Source organism: Protopterus annectens, chromosome 2.part1 (genome assembly GCF_019279795.1).
Source record: "Protopterus annectens isolate FY-2018-M chromosome 2.part1, PAN1.0, whole genome shotgun sequence".
NCBI classification, from domain to species: Eukaryota; Metazoa; Chordata; order Ceratodontiformes; family Protopteridae; genus Protopterus; species Protopterus annectens.
Window position 1 is genome coordinate 1,641,118,173 of NC_056729.1, and position 27,390 is coordinate 1,641,145,562.

At 37.8% G+C, this 27,390-nt stretch overlaps 1 protein-coding gene across 1 annotated transcript in view; it reads right to left on the reverse strand.

The window, feature by feature from the left end:
* LOC122795003 (tumor necrosis factor receptor superfamily member 9-like) overlaps window positions 1-27,390 on the reverse strand; it is a 126,334-nt gene that overhangs the window by 44,307 nt on the left and 54,637 nt on the right. The window contains exon 2 of the mRNA XM_044063589.1: window positions 3,063-3,140. Coding sequence (XP_043919524.1) covers window positions 3,063-3,140 — 78 coding nt within the window. The remainder of the gene's footprint in view (window positions 1-3,062; window positions 3,141-27,390) is intronic.

Here is a 27,390-nt window from a genome sequence, read left to right on the forward strand (position 1 = left end):
TTCATTCTGTGTGCAATTTAAATAACTACCTTATAAAACATGTACACTAAACTATAAATTGGCATACCACATTGTCCCATGAATCACTCAACCAGATGTATTAAATGCATTTGTTTACCTGTGTACACACACACACACACACTATATATATATATATATATATATATATATATATATATATATATATATATATATATATATATATATCCATCAAACCATCTTTCCATCCATCCATCCATCCATCCATCCATCTTTCCATCTATCTAAAGTTCTGTTTATCAATCTGTCTGTCTGTCTGCCTCCTGACTGTCTATCTGTTAAGTTTATTGCTCAGTAATAGAATAACTTACCTGGTCTAAAAGCCATTTTTGGTATTTGCCCCTCAAATGTTTGCTTCTCTTCTTCCCCTAATCAGGTTCCTACAAGAGCTAGCAAATTCCTTTCAATACTGAAAAACATCTTGCTATAACGAGTTTGCGTATTCATTAAATGAGTGAAACCTAAGCTCAGTATTAACTCTGCACTTTATAATGTACCATAGACCACTGCTTCTTGGTTTTGTTGAATTATTGGGGACCAGGAGAGCAAGGGAGCAACCAGCCCCAGACTGACTGTGATCTCTGTGTGCACTTAAGGGAAATTGTACTTTACTGTGTATATTAGTTATCCTCTCCTCTTCTAGGAGACGACCTCCCTGGTGTTAGTGGTGAGGATTGAGGCTCCTTGATTGCTGGGCCAGTGCATGGTCGTCACACATTATTAAAACAATCTCTCAGATTAATCCGTTTTGTATATATTGTATTGCTCTTACCACTGTCATTTTATACATCATTTGCTAATTCAGTACAAGGGATTATGGCTATGATCTTGTAATGGATTTCCTTATGCAGTTCTGGGTTTCATTCCTCATTCCTGGTTTGTCAGTTGTCAGAATTTGAGCAAGTCACCTAACCATAAGTGCTGCATGATCATCAACAGAATGTGGCACTTTGGTCGAGTGGATCTTATCTGATCAACACATAAATATAAATAAAGAAAGTAAAACTAGGTCATAGTTAAAATGGGCCATCATAGTCAATCCATTTAGCTCATAAAAATTAATTAATAAATAAAATAAAAGCTTATTAACTGGATGATTCTTTAGTGAAATTTGCATTGTTTTGGTCTTTATATCTACCACTGAACTTTGGCAATCTTGAGGTTACATGTCATAAGAGGAAGTGCAAGGTGTATAAGCCATGCATGTAGGTGATTGAGTTCTGTGCCCACACATAGTAAGAGCTACCCAAAAATGGCTCCAAAAACCCACAAACAACTGAACACTCTTAAAAGTAATATTGAAAACTATACCCCCAAGGATGCTACAAAAATAAGTATTTTGTGCCTTACAATGCTCAGTCTAAATATAGAAACTCCGTGGCTGTTCCAAATTGAAAAAATAGATGTCTCTCAAGAAAAGTAAATCTCTGTTATTGTAAAATAAACAAACACTTCCACATCACAAACCCTCTCCATCCCCAACATTCACCCAAATACATACACACACACACACACACACACACACACACACACACACACACACACACACACACACACACACACACACACACACACACATCTATGGTTACCAGTGTTGTGGTTAAATTGCACTTTTATTGAGTGCATGTTATTTAAATCCAAGTGATCAAATAACATGCACATCATAGACCGACTGCTTAAGATGTGCTTTTAGCAGCACACACAAAGAATACCAAGGTACAGTAGTTCTACCCTTTCCTCAGTATTATGCAATATTGTATTTTGTGCACAGATGGTGACAAGCTTCAATAGTTAAACCATGCCTTAAAGCCTCTGTGCTTGGCTATTAAAAATTAAATGTTTGGACAAAGCCATTCACTGTAAGTTCAGAAGCAAAAATATCTGTTCAGAAATTCAACATCTTTGCTATTTCTTCCAAGTTATTTTGCTTTTCTTTCATACTTCTCAATGCTCCAGATTTTTACAGAATGTCCATATTCTTGCCTTATATTTTTGGTCTGCTTGTCAAAAAAATCTGTGGATTTCTGGCAAGTCGCTGAGGACCCACATCACTAAATAATAACACAAATCTGAGTTTCAGACTTCATATCCTTTAGAAAACACATTCTAACAGAAATCCTGCTATTTTGCAAACTTTCTAAGATTATGAGAAGAATTTGTAAAATCTGTCCTAAGTTTGGGCCTTTGTCCCTCATTATTTCAGGTGTTGTCCAGATTTCTTGCAAAAAAAAGGTCGAGCGTTATACTTCCTTTTTTTCTCTACTCACTGCTGTACTTATCGCCAGGTTCTGTTTTCCTCATGACTATGGCCTAAAATGCCCTTCTCTCTTTGATAATTTGCTAATCTGATTACCTTACCTGCTTCTTTCTGTATTATCACTCATGTTTTTCTCCGTCTCACATTGTCTGCCTACATTACTTTTTACTTCAGTTCTCTTCAAACTTCCAGATCATTTGAGAACCAGTGTATTTTTCCAACACTTTGCTTGCGTGCTTTACTCAGGTATCTGTCGCTTTAGTGATAGCAGTTTTGCTTCTGCCCTATAGCTCCTACATCCACCCTTCAAGACCACCTCCTAACATTTTCCTAGGTTACGCTCCTGTTTTAACCTTACGCATCGATGGGTGAAGTATTTATGACATCACTACTGACATGTTAATTGTGACTTACCCTGTCTGGTGGTCATTTCTGCATCTGAGATCCCTATCTGTTTGCACCATCTGCAGAATTTCCTGACCTGAGTGATTTCTAAGTAAATAATCCAATCATCAGTCATCCTTAACAGTAAAATGACTGCGTCTGCCTGTTGAAATTTCTAGTAAAAATGACACATTCTTAAACAGTAATTTGAACAGTTTAGCACTTTATAGAATTATCTAAATCACCACTGTTTGTTATCGAGTGTGATTCATTAATGTAAGCACTGGAACTGTGATATCCATTCATACAGAGTACAGCAGGAGTATTTACTGGTTGTGAATAAATGTATACAATGTATCAAATTCCCTTTTATCAAACATACCTTTCCGACATACTGTACAAGGTTCACATTCTGATGTCTTGCACTTATCACAGTGTGTGGTGCATGTCGAATAAAACCCTGCAATTAAAATAAAGGAAATATCTTAAGAAACTGTACCACTGCTAGCAGAATGCACTGAAAACTGTTTAATAAGTTACATATTAACTTTTAAATAAATATGTATTTTATATAAAAATAACAGAATAAAAAAAAGAGCAATATTTCTATGACTGTTGAAGTTAGTGCCCTGAAGTCATGGACAAAGTTGTTGGTATTTTCTTATTCCTTTAATAAGACCATATCGACTATTACGGATTAATTTGATATATGGCATCAAATATTACTTTGATGTTATAAACAACCACAACTAATTATATATTTTGTGCTCTGCAACAGTGTAGAACAGGAGAGATTAGGAAAAGCAAATGACTATTCAACTCGTATAAGAATTACATTGAATGTATAATGCTTAAAGTGAACACAGAAATTGATATGTAGAGGCACACATACCCTGGTATCCACACACACACACACACACACACACACACACACACACACACACACACACACACACATTTCTTCACAATGCACACCTATTTATTTCTCATCAGTAACTGGCCATGGAGGTAAAAAGTGGTGTAGTAAAATATGCCTGTTCATCGCATAGCTGGAGTACATACTGAGGATTCTGAGGCAGACATGCACACTCACAAACACCCACACATGCACATGCACACACTCAGAAAAGCACACATACACATTTATGTGAAGAGCACACATGAAGAAGGTGCTTTGAGCAATTAAGCTGTCATTGCTGGATACATATCTCTCAACCTCTTAGCACAACAAATCTGGACATTAATGGGAGACAGAGGTGCAAAAATAGGGACAAATGTTAAATATTGTTCTTATAAACATAGAAATTTGCTAAAATAAATAGGTTTTGTCCTATTATACATTTTCTAGAAGATATGAAATATGGAAGCCAAATATATGCCAATATTTATTGAATTCAATTGCCATTAATTTGCCAAAAACACATTTTATGAGGAACAGACCAGAAATATGATGTAGAAATCTGGACAGTCTGACAAAATCTGAACAGTATGGCTGGATGTTTTATCACAAAAAAATGAAATATAGGTTCATAGGTTCATAGGATGATATTAGGCTATTGGTCCAGTGGCCCTTATAAGCCTAGCCAAGAATTTCACCCATGTTCCCACAAATATGATATTTTTGCTTAATGTAAACTCTATAAACCTATTCCTATTTATTAGCTATTAGTTGTATTGTTTTTTTTTTTTTTTTTTGCTTTAATCAGCTGCAAAGTTATTAACTATGGTAACCTGGTACCTGGAAAACCCCTCTAATTGCACCAAATGATGCCAGGCAGCTCTGAAGATATCGTTGGTATCAGACTCACACTTGCCTCCTTAGTGGAACTCATTTTTTTTAATTTTATTTATTTTCCATTTGTTTACTGGGTTAGTCCGATTGGACACAAGGTGACCATTTTCAACGGAGGCCTAGGGAGAAAAGCTCCAATTACATAGTAACAAATTATAAAAAAAATAATAAAAATAATAAAAAAATATATATAAACATAGCTATTTTGTACAAAGAGCATAGAACATATAAAGGGAGTAAAAATAAGATGCTGCATACAGTGGTTAGAATATTGAGAAACAATTAAACAAGATATTATACAACAAATATAGAATTGCTTGAACATAAATTCAAAAAGAAGTTTCTATAGACAAACAGGGTCATAAACTAGAAATCATAACTACAAAGGTGGTCTAAACACCTGGTTCACAGTACTATGCACTAAGTGAAACTACACAGTACACCTGTGATCTAGGGATGTTGAAAGTCAGGAACAGGTGAAATTAGTCTGGTTCTGTACAGGAACATATCCAAGTTTTGAATAGGAGAGCTTTTAGTAGGGATTTGAAAGTATGTTTACTATTTAGACATCTAATGCCAGTGGGTAGAGAGTTCCAGGCCTTAGCAACTGCATAGAAATAAAGAGGTTGGCCTGAGCTATGTAAGCAACTGGTAACAGTCACTAGGGTGGTATTGGAAGATCTTAGTTGACGCGCAGTATTATGGAAGGTGAGCAGACCAGAGAGGGCAGGTATTTTATTTGGTTGGTATATCAGTTGATGGGTCAGGAGAAATTGATTGTATTTTAGTAGGTTAGGGAGCTCTAACCATCCTAGTTGTCTTAGGGAGAGGCAGTGATGAGAACTAAACTTAGCACTGGTTGCAAATTTTGACATTTTATTGTAGCAGGTAGATAGTTTCAGAAGGTCAGATTTGTTTAGGGTAGTTAGAACTGGGGAAGCGTATAGTAAGGTGGAGAGTAGATGGGTAACAGAGATAGTGATTCGGGATTCCTGTGTGAGGAAACTCTTGCAGTGGTAGAGTGACCCTAGTTTTTTATGAACTTTGGCAAATGTTAGTGCTATATGTTTGTCGAATTTTATGTTTTGGTCAATAGTTATACCTAGTAGCTTGGCTTGGGTTACTGGTGTGATAAGGGTATTGTTAGAGGATGTTATTGAGAATGGCGAGGTAGGGGTGAAAGTTTTGGATGGGTGGAAGATCATGAGTTAGGTCTTAGATAAGTTTAGTATGAGTTGGGAGGAATTTAGCCATTTTTCTATAGTAGTGAAGGCTTCCTGGGTTCTATCATGGAGTAATTGTAGAGAGGGGGCTAAGCAAATAAGGGTTGTGTCATCAGCATACTGTACTATACTAGTTTGTTGGGTAGCCAAGGGGAAGTTATTGGTAAAGATGGAAAATAGTAAGGGACCAAGAATGGATCCTTGTAGAACACCTTGTCCCACTGGGAGGAGAGGGGAGAGAGAGTTATGCCATTTACCAGCTTGTTTCCGGAGGGACAGATAATTTTTAAACCACAGTAGACAGGTCATCTATCTAACTCATGGAATTAATGGTCACATGGTCACAGACATCCAACACATAAAATGTAGAGCGGCAAGTCATGAAATGCAGCTGAACGATTCTCAACAGGCTCTGGCCCAGTAGCAAAGTGGTCTTCTGGAACAGAGAGCAACTGCTGTTATGCATCCTTAGGCCATTCAAGATTTACAGAGCATAACCCAGGCACTTGCAGTTAAGGTATATGACATAGAAAATAGGGTTAGATGCAACAGCATTCAGATTACTAGGCTACCAGAATTTCTAGAAAGAAGAGATCCAGTGAATTTTGGAAAACAGGCAATAAAGAAGTTCTTAACAGAGAAGAGCAATCCAGTCATAGAGTACTCAAAGAATTACATATGAGAAAAGGTCAAGCAACATGCCTAAACATTTTATTATCAATTTAGACTCTGTCGCTTATCACCTACTCAGAGGCGATCTCTGCTTAACATACAAGGCCATGTCAAACCCAGAGCTGTTGGACATACTACACTTAAAGAAATCCCAATCCATCAGAGCCACACGCTCCAGGGATCTAAACCTTGTCATCACAATAAACAAAACATGCTGGAGGGATAGGTTCCTGACCCAGAGACTCCCCAGACTCTGGAATAGATTGCCCATACATTTCAAACAGAGTGCCTCTTTTACCCTCTTCAAAAGGAACCTTGATGTTTGGAAGGGAGAAAGGAAATTCACCCCGGGGATCACATCAGTCACCCTGCTAGACAGGGGTCCACTCACACCCTCTAATATTCTGCAAATCAAATCTCCAACCAAAGTACCTCAGCATAAAAAGAGTAATGAAGCTTTATAAGGGCAAAGTGTTACCTCCTCTAAAAAATTCCTCTCACAATCAATGATGCAGAGTGTGTTTATGAATACAGTACCAACTCATAATCGATATGAATCACTTGCTGGGGATGACCAGTCATAAGAGCAGATGGATGACTTTGGTCCATACTGTGAACTGGCAGAGATTAGCACTTTAGAATCCAGTTGGGCAGAATATGTTTAAGAAGCACAGAACCAGACTATTGATCAAACATGAACATAAGCTTGGGGTTACCTTTTTGTACATGTTTGTTTTCGTTTAACTTTGTGTTATCATGTTTTGTCCTTTGTGCTTGTACCATTTCCTAACTGAGGATGTATGCCTTCAGGACACTATTGGCTCACTATACAGAACCTTGATGCATGCTTTTACACCATAATTAATGGTAATATATAAAATGATTGATAAATGTGCACCAAGCTGTTTATGTTTGCCATTGATCTGATAAGTCTTTGGCAATAATCATATATGAAATGTTGGCCTTTCTTCTTTCATATAACTCAGGTCTGTCAAGCTTTACATCTCTGCATGTTTTTTTTTTTTGGGGGGGGTAAAACAGTTGTAGGCATGTTGTGGTTAAGTTTTGAAAATGTTTATTTTCTTATTGAACATTTAACCAGTGATTTTTTTATATGCTTGCGATTTTGTATGTGTTGTGTTGTCTGGGGTATTTTTTAAAATTCAAGTCCAAAAGCTCTCAGCACCACAAGGACTGAAGTAAGGAAGGATATGTCAGACATTCTTAAAGCAAAAACAGTCACACACACAGCCTCTTTAAACATTATGAAAATACTTTCATTTCAGGAAATGGGGATACTTAAGGTGAACCACAATTTCGGTGTGTATGTTTCCTTTTTCCTTTGTCTCACTGTCCAGGTCGCACAGATGCCAGGGTTCTGTCTACATATACCCTACACTCAAGTCATCATGGTGAGTGGAGGGGTTCTTACTAGGTTGTGTTTTTTTCTTTTCTTTTCTTTTTTTTTTTTTTTTTGCAGTCGCAAAAGAGTTTTTTTTTTTACTTTGGTTTGGTCTTTATTATCTTGTTAGACTCTGGCATTACTGTACAGGCCTTCTCATGATCGTATTGCTACAAGTACTATCTTTTACTGTTAAGAGGCTTGGCTTTATTAGACCAGTTATACTTAGAGCAATTTTTCCAGTTATTGTTATTTTTTAATTGCTCCTGTGGGATGTCTGTTGCTATAACGTGTTTAGACTGTATTTGGCCTGTTTTTTTGGGGGGGGGGGCTATAACTCATCATTTCAGATAAATGGGATGGTGACAGTAACTGCAGTAGAGTTGACAATGAAAACCTTAATCAGACAGACAGGAGGAATCATCACAAAGCATGTGACCTTCATTCAAAGACTATGTTTGTCTTATGGAATGTCAAGCAGATGTCTATATCAACTAACAGAGCTATTGTAATTTCCAGGCTAAAGGATTTGAAAGTTAGTGTTTATTTTTTTCAGGAAACCACACTTAAAAGGAAATATAAGCAGTGTTTGTCAAATAAATGGAGACATACATGATGTTTTAGTTCTGCTTCTACTGCGCAATGGGGGGTAGACATTTTATTTCAGAGCATGTTTCCTTGATTAGTGTCTCAGTTTAGATGGGATAAAGAGGGAAGCTGAATTATTCTATATGTACAATCATTACAAGGGATCATGGTACTCAGGAATTACTTTCGGCCAAATGTGGACGATATCCTTAAATCCTTGGCAGTTCAAGAACGAGTTAAAGATGGAGATTTTATTTTAATCCTGGGATGATTTTTAATGTTGTACTTGACCTGTTTACAAGCAGAATTCCATGGGACAGTTTGAGAGCCCCCCGTGGTTTGAGATCCAGAAGCATGGCGGGAAGGATTTAATTTGGTGGATCAGTATCATTGGCTCTATCCGGCTGAAGGGAAGTTTACTTTTTTTTTCCATCAGAGTCAAAGTTCAGTGAGTAGGGCAGGTTATTAGTTTGTTCCTAGAAGCTTTCCAGTTAGGATGGATTACATTAGTATTCCCTTAGCACCCATGTTAGATCACTCTATGTTACAATGGAAGTTGTTTTTCCCCACTTATTTAAAAGTACTTTTTTTGTAAGTTTGATACTTGCTTTTTCAACACAATATACATTAACATGAAATACAGAAATGGATTAATGGTCATAGGGGAAAGCTGTTACAGCGGAAGGCAAGCCTGTAGTTCAATGGGACTATTTCAAGACTGAATGAAGTAATTCTTCATAAGGCTAAACGGGAAGGAGGTTAAGAAGTGTAGCAGAGAACTCGGGAAATAAAGAGATCAAATTAGCCTACCTGAAAATGAGATTTAAAGATGGGAACTATGAAGACAAACTCCTGATCAATAGTATTAGAAAGATAAACTAATTTACAGGCAATGACTACTACTGAAATAACAGGGAAAGTGGAAGAATCTAAAATTGTTCTTCTGGGCCAAGGGGCTTTCATCTCAGAAATGATTGGCTCATGGATTTAAAGAAACATATAGAGAGGGCTCCCTTTTGGCTTTAAAAGATAAGGATAGGGATGTCACGAGTGACGTGATTGAAATCAATAGCATGCTTGCTGGGTAATATGTGTGCTCTACCAGGTCAAGAATGAGTCAAGACTTGGTTTCTATTTCTGATTTTCTTGAGGGTTTAGAATTGCTACAACTTTCACAAGAACAAAAGCAAACATTGATGCAGCCTTCACCAACCAACAAGATTTTCAAGGCTACTGATTACTTACCTCACATAAAGCACCAAGCATGGATTTTTATGGAGTCTACAATAAGCATTACCTAATACAGAGGTTAAAGATGTTTTATAAAGGGGTAATTACCCACGGTGCCTTTCCTTCTAAATATGACTTAGCCAATGTTATTATGTTACCTAAACCCAAAAGAGATTCATATAATTTCAGGAGCTATAGACCTATCTCTTTCTTGCAGGCCTAAATCGACATTTTTTCCAAGATACTAGCCACTAGACTTGAACCAGTTTTTTTATAGGTAATTCCATCAAACCACCATGGGTTTATCAAAGTAAGAAAAGGTAGCCTGCACTTAGATTATGGCTAAATATACAGACACCAGACACTGGCAGTTTCTACTAATCAGAATTGGACAGAACTACTTGTTAACTTCAGCAAAGCATTCAACACAGTGAGTGGTCATTTCTTTAGGAGGTTATGGACGAGTTGGAGTTCCCATATAATTTCATTCCTTTGCACCAGATTTCATGTCTCAATCCAAGAGTATCCACTTTTTTCAAACAATGTTTTCTCCGAGAGTTTTGTGTTACAGAGGGATATCCACAATCCTGTCCAGTATTCCCATTTATATTTATTTTGGTGGCCCTCGTGGCAGATTTTTCGCTGAGAAAATGTGTGGGATATGAGCCCTTGCAGATTGCGAATCAGCAACTAGAACTGTCCTACTGGTTCACAGATAATTTATTTATTTAACATTTGTTGACCGGGAAAGTCTGACTAGGACAGAGCCTATTTTCAGTGGAGGCCCGGGGAGAAACGCTCCAGACTCATATATTTGGATTGTGGGAGGAAACCGAATATCCAGAGGAAACCCACACGAATGTAGGGAGAACATGCAAACTCTGCACAGGAGGCACCCGAGCCGAGAATCAAACCAGAGAACCTGCTCTTGTGAGGCGACAACATGAACCGCTGCACCACTGTGCCACACACTCTGCTGTGGTTAGTGAATCCTAAGGAGAAAATCAAGTCTATGCTCTCTTCCCTTAATCAGTTTGCAAAGTTTACTTGTCTTACAGTTGACCTGCAAAAATCTCTTGGCGTGCCTCTCACTCCATATACTTATAAAGATTTAACCCACTTAACAAACTTTCTCCTTCTAGTAGAAATTAGTAAATGTTAACTTAAATCCTGTTATCCATCAAGCTAAGGGAACCATGGCTACCTATAATAAGCAGTTGATCCATTTTCTGAACAGAATTAAATTTTTCATAACTCTGATCCTCCCAACGTTTATTTTTGTTTTGAGACACCTTCCCCAAGTCATCTACTCTAATTTCAGAGCATTATTGCAGCCTTTGTGTGGACCTTGGGAGGTCCATATATACATAGGAGAACATTGTTTGTTTCCTAAGATAAAGGAGGTTTTGGCTTTCTCTTTTGTAAACACTATGAAATAGCTTGTATGGATGATATGTTTCAGTGAGTGAGAGCTTTTTCTAAGCCATTCTAATGGTACACTGAATTAGTTATAGTGAACTGCTGTAAGATACATACCAGACTTATTCTGCAAAAGAAAACTTGGGACCCTGATGGTACTGACCTATGGATAGAATATAAGGATGCAAGTCCCAGAAATCAATTATTTGTTATTTATTTTATTTTCCTTAATAATAACACTAGACAGGATGTAGCCCATATTCATCTTTTCTCCATCCTACTATATGCCCCTCCTATCCTCACTAACCTAAGTAAAACTGATCTATCCAAGCTTGAAACTTGCTACAATAAAATCAGAAAATTTGGATTCCAAGATGGTGGTCGTTTGAATAGCACCCTCTCCACAGAGCTCTGTTACAACTTTCTCAGTCTAACTTATTTGCATAACTTTTGCTTGATAAAAGCTTCAAGTTGAATAGTGGAGCATCTAAAAACTGAAGATTTATCGTTTGAGGTACACAAAACTTCATAAGTAGCAGTTTTAAATAGCTTTATTCTTTATCAGCTTGCAGCTTCATTCTACACGTGGATTTTAGAGGCCTGGAGGCTTCTGCACCTTGGATAACAATCAGCATTCACAATATAAATCTAAAAAGTCTGTGGTAGTAAAATGCCTAAGGAAATACAAGGCATGGATATTCAAACATCTAAAACAAAGTTGTCAGCAATAGAACCTCCTGGAAAGGAAATAACTATTAAAAGACAGAGAACAGTTAAGCAGCAACACGACCAAATAAAAGACGGCACTAAACAGAGGGCCGAGAGCACTATTTACATGGAAGACCTGAAAAGCGCTCTCCTTCCATTGCAAAATACAATTCAAACCTTCTCAGAACATCTAAACTCTTTTGGGGGCACAATCAACAAAATTGCAGAAAAATTGGACTTGGTGGAAGAAAGATCAAAGTCTAACAAACTGGAAATTGTGCAGTTGAAGTCCGAAATACAAGTAGCTGAAGAAGTCCTTTGTGTAGGACGAAAACACGTGTGATTTATTGTATTGTGGAATAAAAGTGTTAAAAAGCGTTAATTATCACTCTGTTTCCTTGTGGAGTACCTGGTTATAACATTTTGAAGGAGTTTTGCCGTGGTCCTAGGCATTCTATACATTTTTATTAGTGACTCGAGAATTGCCACTTGTTTCTAGTCTAAAAGACAAGACAATCTCTGACATCCAAGCCAAATTACTAGATTTGGATGCAAGAAATAGAAGAAATAACCTGATCATCAGAGGTCTGCCTGAAAAAAATTTAACAGAATCAGCTAATCCCCACTTTAAAACAAATATTTAGTTCACTACTTCAGACAAGTGAGTTACAAGCTGACTGTATAGTTGAAAGAGCACAACGTGCGTTATATAAGAAGCAAGACTCTACATCTCTGAGACCCATTTATGCTAAATTACTCAACTTCCAAGATGTACAAAACATTGTATTTACTTATAAAAAACAAAAGCACTTCATTTGGAATACATACAATATTTCTATCTCACAAGACTTCCCTCAAGAAATAAAAGAGACACACCGTAAACTTTCTCCTTTCTGTACAGACCTTATCAAGCATAACATAAGATTCCAGATGCACTTTTCAAACAATTTATCTTTCTACCACAAAGAAATTAAATACACAATGTCCTCATCTAAAGAAGCTAAACAGATCTTTACCAAGTGCTTCGGTAAATCTCCGATTGAATAAAATCAGAAATTACAAGAAAATAAATATTTCACAAGTTCTATAGGTTGGTTTACCTTACCGGAACATACAATATGCTTTCTGGTTCCATTTAAATGTTTCCAGCCTAATTTAACACATTCCGTTTTCATATTTTATTGTATTATGGTTTGTTACGAAAACAATGTAAAATTTCTAGCCTGTGGTACTGTCGGTGTGAAGCTAAGTTGCACAGGGGTCTCAGTTTTCGTGACACTGGCAGAATTTCATGAAGTACAATATCCTCTCTGTGCCAATGATTTCCAAGTTACTTCCTGTAGCTCCGTCTAATGCAGAGTGTACCTACAGTATACATTAATATGTCCTACAGAGATAGGATAACCAATTTCCTGGTCTAAAGAAGTTAACCTTTAACATATGTTACAATTCATGCTTATGGCCTCAGTTAAATTCTATTTAGGAATACCATGAGCACTATATGACAGTATTATGTATCCAATACAGAAATGGATATTCTTGCTTGTTTCATATGTGGCATGATTTTATGGTTTGGGTTAGCTTGAAAAACGATGTCACTAATCATATTCTTTTAAATCCCTGACTATTAGTAGTTAACTTTAAAGGTCTAGAAACTATATTGGTGTAAACAGTCCTGCTTATTCTTGATTTAAATTGAATTTGAGTACTCATATGGGTTAGCTATATCCTTGAAATGTTATATTTTAAAACCATTTATATTTTTACAAAAGAAATAGCTGATGTTGCCTGTTTTTCCTCATTGTTGATAAGATGGAAGGGAAAAGGAATGGAACAAAAAATCGTCTGAGCAGTCAGAATTCCCAAAATTCCTAGAATTCCGAACTTCTTTCAATGTTATTTAGGAAGGTTGATTTGGTGATAACAAGCTTTATGGCATAACTGTTGTATTAGGAATGTGCTGATTAATGTTGGACATAAAAAGTAGTTGTTAAATCATCACTATTTTAATGATCTGTAAGATATTCAGTATTATACCATGACCCCCCCAAAATGTGCACGCTGATTGGCCAGCGTGCACATTGTAAATCGAGTTATACTAATGGAAAAAGGTCCGGTCGCCCGGACTTTTTTCCATTAGTATAACTCTACTTTTAAAACACTGTCTCACTATGTTAAATGGGTTTAACATAGCGAGACAGCTTTAAAATAAGCAACGGAGATATCCGTTGCTTATTTTAAAGCTGTCTCACTATGCTAAACCCATTTAACATAGCGAGACAGGTTTTAAAAAAAAAGCAACGGAGAAAGCAAGATCTCCGTTGCTTTTTTTACTGTTTCGCTATGTTAAATGGGTTTAACATAGCGAGACAGTTTTAAAATAAGCAACGGACATCTCCGTTGCTTATTTTAAAACTGTCTCGCTATGTTAAACCCATTTAACATAGCAAAAACAGTAAAAAAAAGCAACGGAGATCTTGCTTTCTCCATTGCTTTTGCCCACAGCTCTGATGTACTGCACAGGCGCACAGTACATCAGAACTGCCACGGATGCCAGACATCTGCGGAAGGGCAGTAAACAGGCATTATACTATGCCATTATTTAAGAAAAGTAATAGTTTCTTTTCTTAAATAATGTCATGGTATAATAGCAATAACCCACTTCTGGGTGTGGGTAATGCTGTATTTACCCACGGTTGGCTTTGTTTGGTCCCTCGGGCTTCACCCTCAGGACCAAACCACGCCAACCGTGGGTAAATCCAGCATTACCCACAACCAGGCGTGGGTTATTGCTATATTAGTTTCTCTTATTTAAACGATTATAGAATGATAGTATATGTGATTTTTATGCATTAATCTATTAATTAGCTTGATTCATATACTAAGATGTGGCTCTACTCCTCTTTGAAATTTTTCTATTTAAATTGCTTCTACGTTAATTCAGAAGATGACATTCTGTCAAACAACAAGATGATAAATCATCACTTGTTTAATTCCCAAATTGGATGTTTTATAATTACCCTTTACATGATCCTTTGAGTCTTCACGTAGTAAATCATATTTTCCTTCTATACTTGTATATGGTTGACAAAGTTAAGTTACAGGAAATAAAGCTACATGTAATGATTTTAAAAGGTTTAAAATGTACTTACTTGTATAAAGAAGTTTGCAGGCTCATGACTTAACTTGTCTAAGATAGAACCTCTTTATCATATAGGAATGGGTTAGATAAAACCTTCTGCCAGTTCTTACTAAATTTTGAACAAAAGGTGGTAATCAGCAATCCTCATTAATTCAGTCCTCTCTTGGTTAACAAATGTTAAAAAAGGTGACTCCATAGTGAGACCCACAGATGTCCCACTCACCAGGCTGGACAAGGAGAATGTCATAGTCAGCTGCCTATCAGGTGCCAGAATCCAACAAATCACGCATGCACTGAAATCACTCAACAACAATTCACTTTGACTCTTGTCATAGTCCTTGGAGTGAATGACTTGAGACGTACCTCTCTGGACTATATGAAAAGAGAGAAAGATGCTGGAACTTTCTGTGTCCCAGACAGGTGTATCCCAAGCCCTAAGCAGTATCCTACCCTCACACAGGATGATGCCAAAATACAAACAAAAAATGACTGACTTCAACAATTCCTTCAGCTTCTGGTGTCTGGTTGAGGAGGATCCAGTATTTGTCAGCCTGGGAGGATATGGTAGACAGACCACTCTGCTTTGCCAGTGATAGTCTTCATCTGTCACCTCTTGACTTCTGGTTACTGGCAAAACTACTTGCCACCCCATAGTGCCTTTTTTAGACAATGTCATAAGAATAAAATTCCTGCTGTAAAAATATCCCCTAGCAAAGTTATGCTGCTTAATGCTACGAGTCTAAATCAGAAACTGCACTCTCTGGAAGCACTCCTTACTTTGCAAGATGCCGATGTCTGTGCAGTCACAGAGACATGGTTCAAGGCTGTAGAGAGTACCCCAGCCATGCAAGGCTACAATGCCTTCTGCACATTCAGATTGCAAAATGAATGTGAAAGAACCAAAGGAAGAGGTGTATCCATCTTCATCAAAGACAACTACATCTCAAGATTTTTTAAACAGTATGACTCCCTAGAGTCCCCCCATGTCATTGTTAGCTAAAAGCCCCCCATCATGAACCAGGAAAACCACACTACCTAATTGGACCTACTTGAGTCACTCACAATACAGAAAAACACCCTGGTCATGGGTGACTTTAACTACATCCCATCAATTGGGAAACATATATTAGCACAAACATGCTCGCCCTAAGGTTCCTGGACATTGTTAACACAAATGCTCTGGAACAGATAGTCTGCACCCCCACAAGGGACTCTAAAATCCTTGACCTAGTACTCACCAACATGGGGGATCGCTACACCACCCCATGTGTGGGGCCCTTCCTGGTAAAGTCCAATCATAAATCAGTCATACCTGGCCCCAAACAGTTTTAGCTCCCCCCTACCACCATTGACAGCAATTACTCCTATACTGAGGTGTACATAGATGCCCTGTATAAACACCTATACAAATGTATAGACTCAGCCATACCTGAACAGATCAAAACAAGGTCCTCACAAAAAAAAACAAGCCACCCTGGTGGACATCAAGCATGAATATGTTATACAACAAGAGGAAGAAACTAACATCTAAGAACAAGAGGGAACAAGAGGGAACTGACTCAGCAGAGGAAGGACACCCTCCACAGCTTGAACAAGCAAATTAGATATCTTGTAAAGTCCTCTAAAGCCAATTATGAAGCTAATCTAGCATCCATAGCTAAAGATAATCACAAGGCATTCTTTAGCTACATCCAAAATCTAAAAGGGAAGGCCCAGCTTTGTGCCATATTAGAGATGGTCGGTACCCCTCATACTGAATCTGAGGACATTGCCAACCTGCTAGCAGACAGGTTTGGCAAAAACTTCACCCCCTTATTCTCACCAATCATACCCCAAAGCATACCTGTCACCAGTCCTCTACCTAGTATCTCCAAAGAGCAGGTCATAACCGCATGCTCCAAGGCCAAAAACACAGCCTCTATGGGGACCTGACAACATCCCAACCTGCTTACTAAATGGTCTAAAACAGGAATTAATGGAACCACTGGACACTCTCTTCAACTACAGTCTAAGTACTGGCTTTGTCCCAACAGAGTGGAAAACAGCAACTGTAATCCCCTTGCACTAAAAGTTCCTAAAACTGACCCTAGGAACTATAGGCCCATAATCCTAACCAGCCTTATCTGTAAGGCCATGGAGAGAATCATCATGGACTTTATCAACAAGGAAGAAAGAGATCTTCAAACTCTTGACCTGACCCAGTCTGGCTTTGTTAAGGGCAGGTCATGACTGTTAAACCTGCTGAACTTCTTTGAGAATATCACCAAAGCCCTGGATAAAGGCAAAACAGTACATACTAGGAACCACAACAAAAAACACACCAAAATACTGTCTCTCCAATGAATGCAATGACCAGGATCCAAAATGGAAAATAAATACAACTGCCTCAAGCTGCTGCAAGGAACAGTACATACTGCCTATATCAGCTTAGCCAAGACCTTTGATACAATCCTCCATTCAGCCATATTTAATGAAACCTACCCAGCTGGGGATTAACCCACATGAGATTAGATGGGAAGCCAACTGGCTCATCGACAGAATGCATGCAGTCAACATCAGACTTGTTACCAGTGGTCTTCCACAAGGATCTGTGCTAGACCTCCTACTGTTTGTTCATAGGTTCATAGGTTGGTACTAGGCTATCGGCCCTAGGGCCTATACAAGCCTAACCCTAACAATTCCCTGGATATTTCTTCCCACAATATTTACTTCCCTGGACGCTTGTCTAGCAGGGTGACTGACATGATCCCCGGGGTGAATTTCCTATCTCCCATCCAATCATCAAGGTTCCTTTTGAAGAGGGCCAAGGAGGCACTCTGCTTGACATGTATGGGTGGTATATTCCAGAGTATGGGGAGTCTCTGGGTCAGGAACCTATCCCTCCAGCATGTTTTGTTCATTGTGATGACAAGGTTTAGATCCCTGGAGCGTGTGGCTCTGAGGGATTGGGATTTCTTTAAGTGGAGCATGTCCAACAGCTCAGGGTTTGACATGGCCTTGTGTGTTAAGCAGAGATCACCTCTGAGTAGACGATATGCCACAGAGTATAGCTGGAGGCTTTTTAGATGGTCAGCATATGGCATCTGCTTTAGGCCTGTGATTCTTTTAGTGAGGTATTTCTGTGGCCTTTCCAGCTGTTGCAGATATCTTGTGAGGTACATACCAAACGTGGCATTATACTCTATAATGGGCCTAATGAGGGATGAGTACAGTGGGACAATGTGTTGAAACTGCACTTGCATGAAAGTGCACAATGCCGAATGCAGAAATGTCGAATCTGGGGTTGTGGAGGCATGTACGTGATGTGGGATTCCCTGTGTTCATAATGTGTGGTCTGGTATGTGGATGTAGCTGGAGATTCAGATAAGTAATGTTTTAGTAGGGGTTTTAGGTAGGGATTTGAGTGTGTGTGAGTGTGCTTGGAGTTTTGATTTGTGGGTTGGGGTAGGTAGGTGAGATTGTGAGTGTGTAAGTGTTGAGAGTGGTGGTATTTGTACTTATGTGATGTGTGTTGTGGAGGGGGAGTGTAGAATGTGTAGTGGTGTTTTTTGTGTGTTTATGGTTTTAGTGCATCCTCAGAGTTAGTATATATAAGTAAGGAGGGTATGGGGAGGGCACAGCCTCTCACTTGGGGGGTGCAGGGGGGCTTGCCCCCCTGCTTATATGTAGGATCCGTGCATGTGTTTGTTTTGTTGTGTTGGTTTGTAGTGAAGGGGGGAAGGTGTATGTGTGATTGTTTGTGTGTGGAGTGTGTATGTGTGCAGTCGCGATTTTAAATTTTGCGCTTTTGGGGTTTCGGGTTTTGAAGTTTTTGGCTTTACAGTCACCAGATACCGAATTTCGATATTTCAGTATTTCGGGATTGTAAAGTGAAACCATATACATACATACATACATACATACGTATATGACACATGGCCTAATACTTACTACACTGAGTCTTAAAACATTAAGAAAAAGTGCTTAAAACTCAAAAGCCACCTCCCACAAATTTTATATATCGACTCTCAGGTCACATTGCAGTAGGGGAAAGGGCAAATTCTCCACTCCTCACTGTTCCATGACCTTACACAGAAAAAGCCAGTAATATGCAATCAGCTGATTTTTGATCAGCTGTACTGGCTTTTTTCTTTGTAATTAATTTACTTCTCGACACACACACACACACACACACACACACACACACACACACACACACACACACACACACACACTCAGAAAGAGTAGAGAAGCTCCTACAAAATCAAAAATGACATACAGGCTGCAGTAGTGCCTAGTACATTTTTTAGCTTAATGCAGTCCATAAAGGCCGCATTATTATTACAGGGTGAGTTTTGCACACCATGTAAGTTGCCATCCCATTGGCTTAGCTTGTACTACTGTGAATTCTTAACCAGGAAACCCATGATAAACTGCATTGGGTGGGTCTGACAGCTGAAACTTTGTTGATCTTCAAAGAATCTTTTGAGGTTCTAACCCCCCAGACATTTATGGGGTAATACTTTGAGGGATTTCCATAGCTGTTCTTATACCTGTCATCACAATAACTACATTTCAGAATAAGATGTTAAGAATTATACCTGTGCTGTTATAAAAAGAGCCCAATGTACTTCATAAAAAGGCGTAATATCACGATTAGCACTTCTACCGTTCCATCACCAGTAAACAGATTCCACGTGCATAACTGGAGTATAGTGTAACCTCCCCCACACACATGCATGGAGTATAGTGTAACCCCTCCCCAACATATGCATGGAGTAAAGTGTAACCCCCCCCCACACATGCATGGAGTATAGTCTGTCCTCCCCCCACACATGCATGGAGTATAGTGTACCCCCCCCACCACACATGCATGGAGTATAGTGTAACCTCCCCCCCACATGTATGAAGTATAGTGTAACCTCCCCCCACACATGCATGGAGTATAGTGTAACCTTCCCCCACACATACATGGAGTATAGTGTAACCTCCCTCCCACACATGCATGGAGTATAGTGTAACCTCCCCCCCACACATGCACGGAGTATAGTGTAATCCCCCCCCCCACACACACACACACACACACATGCATGGAGTATAGTGAAACCTCCCCCCCACACATGCATGGAGTATAGTGTAACTCCCCCCCCCCACATGCATGTAGTATAGTGTAACCTTCCCCCACATGCAGGGAGTATAGTGTAACCCCCCCCACACATGCATGGAGTAAAGTGTAACCTCCCCACACATGCATAGAGTATAGTGTAACCCCTCCCCACATGCATGGAGTATAGTGTAACCTCCCCCCCACACATGCATGGAGTATAGTGTAACCCCCACACATGCATGGAGTATAGTGTAACCTCCCCACACATGCATGGAGTATAGTGTAACCCCCCCCCCCACATGCATGGAGTATAGTGTAACTTCAAGACCAGTTTACCTGACATAATTTTTAATGCATATGGAAGGCATCGCAAGGAAGTATATATTGTAAAAAGTGTTTAGTGTAAAAAGGTTATCAGCTAAGATTCAATTTATAGTTCCCCTCTGTAGAATATATTGCAGCATGCAAAGCTTGCAAAATATAAACTGTATGAAAAGTAATGCAGTGTAAAAACACGTTTGTTTTGCATTCATTTTTTCTGTATACTTTCATTGTTCTGTACATTGTTATAATGTATATGCTTTCTTAAACTATTTGTTCATCGTTCTGAAAATGATGAGCTCATCTTGTTGTCTCGCAGGTGGTGCAGAGATTAAGGCTCTGACCTATGACCTGTAGTTTGCCTGCTACAGCGTTTGATTCTGTCTGTTCTCATTTGCTTAGTGTGTGACCTTGAGCAAGTCACTTACCCAGACATCGCTCCTTCCAATGGGCCATGTGTATAGTGGGACTGCCTGCTCAGCAAATACACGTTTTTGGTATTAAGTTGGCTCTTGTGATGGCTGTAAAGGGTCCTTGTACCACTCTAGCTACCTGGCTAACAAATAAATAAAACTGTTCATTGTCTCAATTCATGTATAGGTGAATATGAATGCATATTTGTTAAGTGTGACTTCTTCCGAACAAGTATTAATATAATTTCAATTCTTAACCCCTCTACTGGGACCAAAAATACAGGCCTTGGTTAGACCTATCGGCATAGCTACTATCTTCAGACTGCATAAACTGAAGTGATTATGTCTAGTAGTCAGGCATATTTTTGCTTAAGATCATTGAAAGTGTGAAAAATGGTGGTAGACGTCAAACTGAAATTCCGAAATCTGTTAAGCAATTTCTTAGCAAGTATAAAATATAGTCTCAGAAACCATGAATGTCATGTTATGCCATTTGTGGGCTAAAATGATAAGGACATTTTTAACATAACTTAAAAATAGTAAGTTTCAGTTGCGCCTCGTATTTTTTTCTTAAACGTCATTTATACAAAAGTCTGATTTTTACAAAGGAAAACAAAACAAGGGCTCAGCGGTACAGTTTTTTTCATGTGGTTGTAAAATTTCCCCTCCTACATTTTTTGAAGTCTTGCTAATTTAGCATTCATGTTTCAACAACATCTTCAAACTTTAAGTACTTCAAAGGATGTGGTACAATCAAGGAGATCAGTATTTTTCTATGAAACTTTACACTTTAAAATATTTATGTTTGAGACCCCAACTCTTAATCTGGAACTCGATCAGGCTGGGTGGTCTGTCTTCCACCGCAATGTCACATGCATTTGTTTTGCCTTTGGTCCCAGATGTGGAATAAAATCAAATGAAGGCCTAATCTGACAAACAGAATTGCTGTAACAAACTTTTGCTTCCGATAATGTCAGATGTCTGTAGTCCAAACATAAGTGACCTGCCACTATGCTAAGATCATAAAATTCATGTTGTAATGCTCTGTATTTCATCTAAATTGCCAAACTTTGGGACAGTATTTGTCGACAGTTAGATAGAGTAACACAAATCCTTCAAAGCCAAACTAAAGACTATTAGTCATTACTTATTCATTGATTATTACTAGGCTAACTGCTCTCATGGACCATTTTAAGCCTAGCAAATTATCCCATGTGAGAATCAAACTCTGCACCTTATGTTTCTAAGGTAAGCACCTTAACCATTATACCACCCTCCACCTCTGGTGAATTCACAAATTTAACTAGCACCAGAAAAGTCTCTCCCTTATTTAGTCACGACTCAGTCTTACATACTCTTCTGTTGTAACGGACTACCTACCCTGTACGTCCCGCTATCAGCTTTCAGATGATGCCATGCATATGATACTCTATATAGTCTCAATAGCCATGTTACCTTATCACACATTTTCAATTGCTTTTATTTCTCTTGCCACATTTTCCTATTTCAGCTAAGTCCTGCTTGTGTTTCTGTGTAATAGCTCAATGTTTGCTTTATTACCACAATTGCAAATACTGTTTATTATCACAGTTAAATAAAGTGTTTATGTATTTCACAGTTGTATTTTCTATATATTCAGATTGTTATGCTGTTATTTCTGTGTAACTGTCACTTGGAAAAGTGTTATGGCTTTTGAAATCGTACTTTTTGGAGATTTTGTTCCTGGGCCTCCACTGAAAAGGAGCCTTCCATTGCCCAGATGGAATTTCCTAACAAACAGATGTAAATAAATAAATAAATACATAAATGAAATAATCTCATTTTTGATGTCTACAGACCTAATTAAAAAGTAACACAGATTATATTAAAAAGGTACAAAAAGAACATTACCTGATGTAGATAAGGTTTCGGCTTCATAGGTTCAGGGTTTCATCCTGACATGGTCTTCCACTGTGGGTACAGATTTTGTCCAGTAGTCATTTGAAATGTTGGGACCTGCTAAACAAGTCCTGAAAAATGGAGACTGAATAGCTGAAAGATGGATTTACATATACTAATTCTGAGATGCCATTTTTTAGAATATTCTCTTTTCTCCAAGGTATGGAAATCTCAGAGTTGGTGTATATAAGTATGGGAGTATGGGGTTGCAGGGGGCCTTGCTTCTTATGCAAAAATAAATTTTAAGAGGAAGTACGATTTTTGAGATTCTCTTATCTCCTGTATTTTTGGCCTTTTTTTTCAACTTTTCAGCACTTGGAATTTCAAGTACTTACATTTCAATAGGGAGCCATTTTCTCTGCATAATTACAGTTTCCACCAAAAAACATATAGGTTGAGCTAGACCTTTTGGTTGTATTGTAAATTTGTGGCTGAAAGTGGACCATGATGGATGAGTTCACTTACCTGATTAACAAACAAATAATTGCTGTTGACAGAACAGAACTAGATTCAGAAAGATGAGGGTGCATAAAACCTGCTGAGCTTTTAGTGACATAATTATTGCCAAAGATACAGACAGTTTAAGAAAATTAACACATCAGTCGAGATTGCAGTATTTGTGATTTTTTTATACAGTTTCTTTTAAGGCTAGTAGATGAGAAATCCCTGGTGTGTAGCCTCACACCTTTACAATTACCAGTAGAGGTGACACATAACTGATTTTGCAATGTAGTACAGTCACCTGACCCAGCTAAGGTGACATTTTGCATAAGATTTATTTATTTTCTGTTTCCTTTTGTTTACCAGGATAATCCAACTGGGCACTCAGGTCCATGTTTAGTGGAGGAAAGCTCCATTAAAGGTAAAAAAAATTACAAAAAATTTACAGAGAAAATAGTTTCAGTTTCTTAACAGTAGAAATAAGAATCAAGGAAATGGATAAATCAATAAAGACAGAGATTGGTACAATTTGATTTGTGTAGGAGTGTTATATAATAATAAAAAACAGGTGGCATTTAAATGTACAGCACGCCACAGCAGGGCTAGCCACCTGGTGGTGTGGACCTTGGCTCTAGTTGATTGTCACTGTTTAAGTGACACTCCAACCCCATGTGTAAAACGGGCAAAGGGATTGTGGATGGATGGATGGATGGATGGATGGATGGATGGATGGATGGATGGATGGATGGATGGATGGATGGATTTACATATCCAGCAATATACAAATTTCATTTGTGTAGGATTGATGAAAAGCAGTATATATTTATAAATGCAGATGGGATTTATTTACATTATTTACAGGATAACAAGAACAGAGCCAGGAGGAGTTTAGGTGCTGTTAAGATAAATTGTGGTGCCACTTTGTCATTGCATACCTGGAAGGAAATTCTTCTTTAGCACATTCTAATTATTAAGCAGAACATTTTTGATTAAAATAAAAATAAACAAAACAAACTTTTCAACATTAAACATTTGCAAGCAAAGAAACAGACATCAAAACCAAGTGGACACACATAAACTGTTCAGTTTAATAAAGGAGAAAGCATTATCTCCTCAGATTATAACTGATTTGCTGAAATTAGCAGCTCAGACTAAAGGCATGTTCTAGAAGTTATATTATGGTGTATTTGGTACAGGCTTTTTACATCTGTCCAGGGGTTTGCCACAAGAGCCCTGTTGCATTATGACTCAAATTTCACTTTGTTAAAATATTTGAATCAAAATTTAAAGTCTCTTGAAATTCTCTTTCAACAAACTCCAACCTTCTCTGAGGTGCTATGTCCTCAGTGTTAATGATATAATATTACATATAGATGGTGCAGGGCAACATGGCAACCTAAAAGAAATGTCAGGTTGAGAATACTGAGTCCTCTTAATTTTGAAAGGATGGATGTCTAAGGCTGTTTTTTGGTGTTAAGCTGTGATCTGAACCTCCTTTTGAGGTCTTTACCAACACTCCCTACCTCTATTGATACTTGAGCTGGGATCAGTGTATCTCAGGGTAACTTCAAAATACACATTTATTATATACAGGTTTTGAAACTGTTAAGGCAGTTATGTTGTCATTTTTTTTACATTTCCTTACTTTGACTTTTATTATGGCCAAGGGGTATTAGCAGGCAGTAGCTATACAGGATCTGCCTCCCCCATTTTTTTTGTGTGTGGGAAAAGCATATTGCTAATTATGGATTATTTACCTTTCAATGTTGTTGTGTCTTTCGGCTTTTCCCAGTTAAGGGTCACCACAGCGGAATTCCGGTCTGCTAATGATTGGTAGTTGATTTTTACGTGCCAAGTTACCAGCCCTGACGCACAACCTTCAACGAAGGTATGCCCATTCACACATGTCTCCACACAGAAGACGCTCTAGCTGAGAATCGAACCGGACAGTGTCTGATTGTGAGGCGACAATGCTACTGCAGCACCACCACCATGGTTTGCAGGTAAACTCTACCAAATGCCTCTGACATGGCCAGGGAATGAATTATAATATGTGTCTGGCAAGAAGTAAGATTCTGCCTGAATCAGAACATAAACTTACAAGGAGACCTTCTGACTGCCACAAATAAAAACAGTTGGGCACACTTGCCATGCTCACTAATGGCTGTGCAGAAATGAAATAGTACAGAGTAATTACAAAATCAGTAATGGATTACCTTTTTTGTAGTTGTTATTGAATAAGTTTTAATTATTGGTCTCAGCTGTAGATTTTTAATGAAAGCAAAGGCAGAAACCGTGTTTGCAATCTGTGAACTTCTCTGGATGTTGGAATATATTTACTGCAAGATAAGTGCCTTGCTTAGGCTCTGGGAAATGACATTTTATAGTGCTTCTCCGAGATTTTGAATCAGTACTGTAAATGAGCCATGTTATTTTTGTATTACATTATAGAAGGAGAGTTGTATGATATGCAAGGCAGAGACATGGCTAAAGGAAGATAAACCAGTCAGAGAGCATTTATTTACTGACATTTGATTACTGGGCAAGTCCGAGTGGGTAGAAGCCCATTTTTAGCGGAGGCCTGGAGAGGAAAAACTCCAAATTATTACAAAACTTTCTAAGAACAATAGTTTTACAATCTTGAAAAAATAAAACAAAAACATCTGCAATTTAAATAATTATAACAAATTATTCATAATATAAAAACATTGGTTAAAAATCAATACAAGTTATATGACAATCATTTAATATTTAGAGAATTTTAGACAGTTTGCAGAGAAATTAAAGGTAAGTTTGTCTAATACAAACAAGGACTACAATATGAAGTGTGGGAAAATGGGGTTATGGTATATTTAGAGAGACAGTCAGGGAAGAGAATTTGATAGCAGTAAGGGAGTAAGCATAAAAGGGAGAGTAAGTAGGTATAAGGGATGAAAATGTACTTGTTTACATTTAGTGAAATAGTTTATCCTGGTTTTGAGCAAGAACAGAGACATATTTTAGCTAGGAAGTCTTTCACAGTGGTTTTGAAAGATGGGAGGGGGGTATTGACCTGATGGCTACAGCTATGAAGTTCCAGGCCTTAGCAACCTTGTAGGACTACAGACAATGCCCAGCACATTTGCTAGGTTTATAGACAGACAGCAGGTTTTGGTCACTGGATCGCAGTGACAGACTGGGAACCTACTTGTACAGAATGTTTTTTTAGTGCTAGACAGGCAGATGGATGTTGGATAATTTTATAGGTGGTACGAAGCTGTGTGTATGCTAGCTGATCAGCCAGTTCTAACCATTTTTTAGTGTTGTACAGCGGTGGGTTCTGAAAGGGGTATATTTGCTGCCAGTTTAGTAACTTTGTTATAACATTGTTCATGTTTTAATTTTTGTGAAGCCCAGAGGTTAGTAAGGAGCAACATTTCTGAACCATTTTGTAACATGTATTTAAAGGCATTAATTGCTGCTTTTTGTACATAGGGAGTTACAGTATACTAAGAAACAGAACTGTGTTGAGAACTGACATAAATTTACATCTGACGGTACTGGTTTTACTACAAAGCCATGCAAACTGAAATAGTATTTAAGTTATATCATGTTTTCATACTTCTTCTTTTCATTTTCATGGTTACAAAAAATAAAAGATCAGAAAGAATGCATCACTTACATGCTTTCTTCCAGAATTAATTGCTTGGCTTATTTTACATCTGTATCAAATTTCTTGATTTCTGAGAAATATCTTCCATGGAAAGTATATGTGACATTTCTATCTCTGGCAGAATCTACCTCATCTTAGTTTCCATTTTGTAAACTGTGCTCTTAAACTGATAGCAATCATTGAAAGAGGGAAGTAGCAGCCACAGCGTAACAAAGATACTTCTTTTAACTACTCAAAGAATCAACTTTATCTGACTTCCTATGAGAATATGCCTGGGAAACAAAGTCACACAACTCACAGATAGAAGCTTTTTCACTGGGGAGAAACAAAAAAGTGATATGTAATTGTGATAACATTTTACGTAGAGCTATATATTTTTACATTACTTGCCATTTGTTATGGTATCCCACACATGTATGTTTTTGTAGTCGGTAATCTCCTTTTCTTAACAGATCACAGCTAGATAAGTCAAAGATATCCACGAGCATATGTTGTATATGTGCAAAACATGCCTAGTGTGTGTGTGTGTGTGTGTGTGTACATAGATATGTGTATATATATATATATATATATATATATATATATATATATATATATATATATAAAAACACACACACATATATATATATATATATATATATATATATATATATATATATATATATCTACACATATATATATAT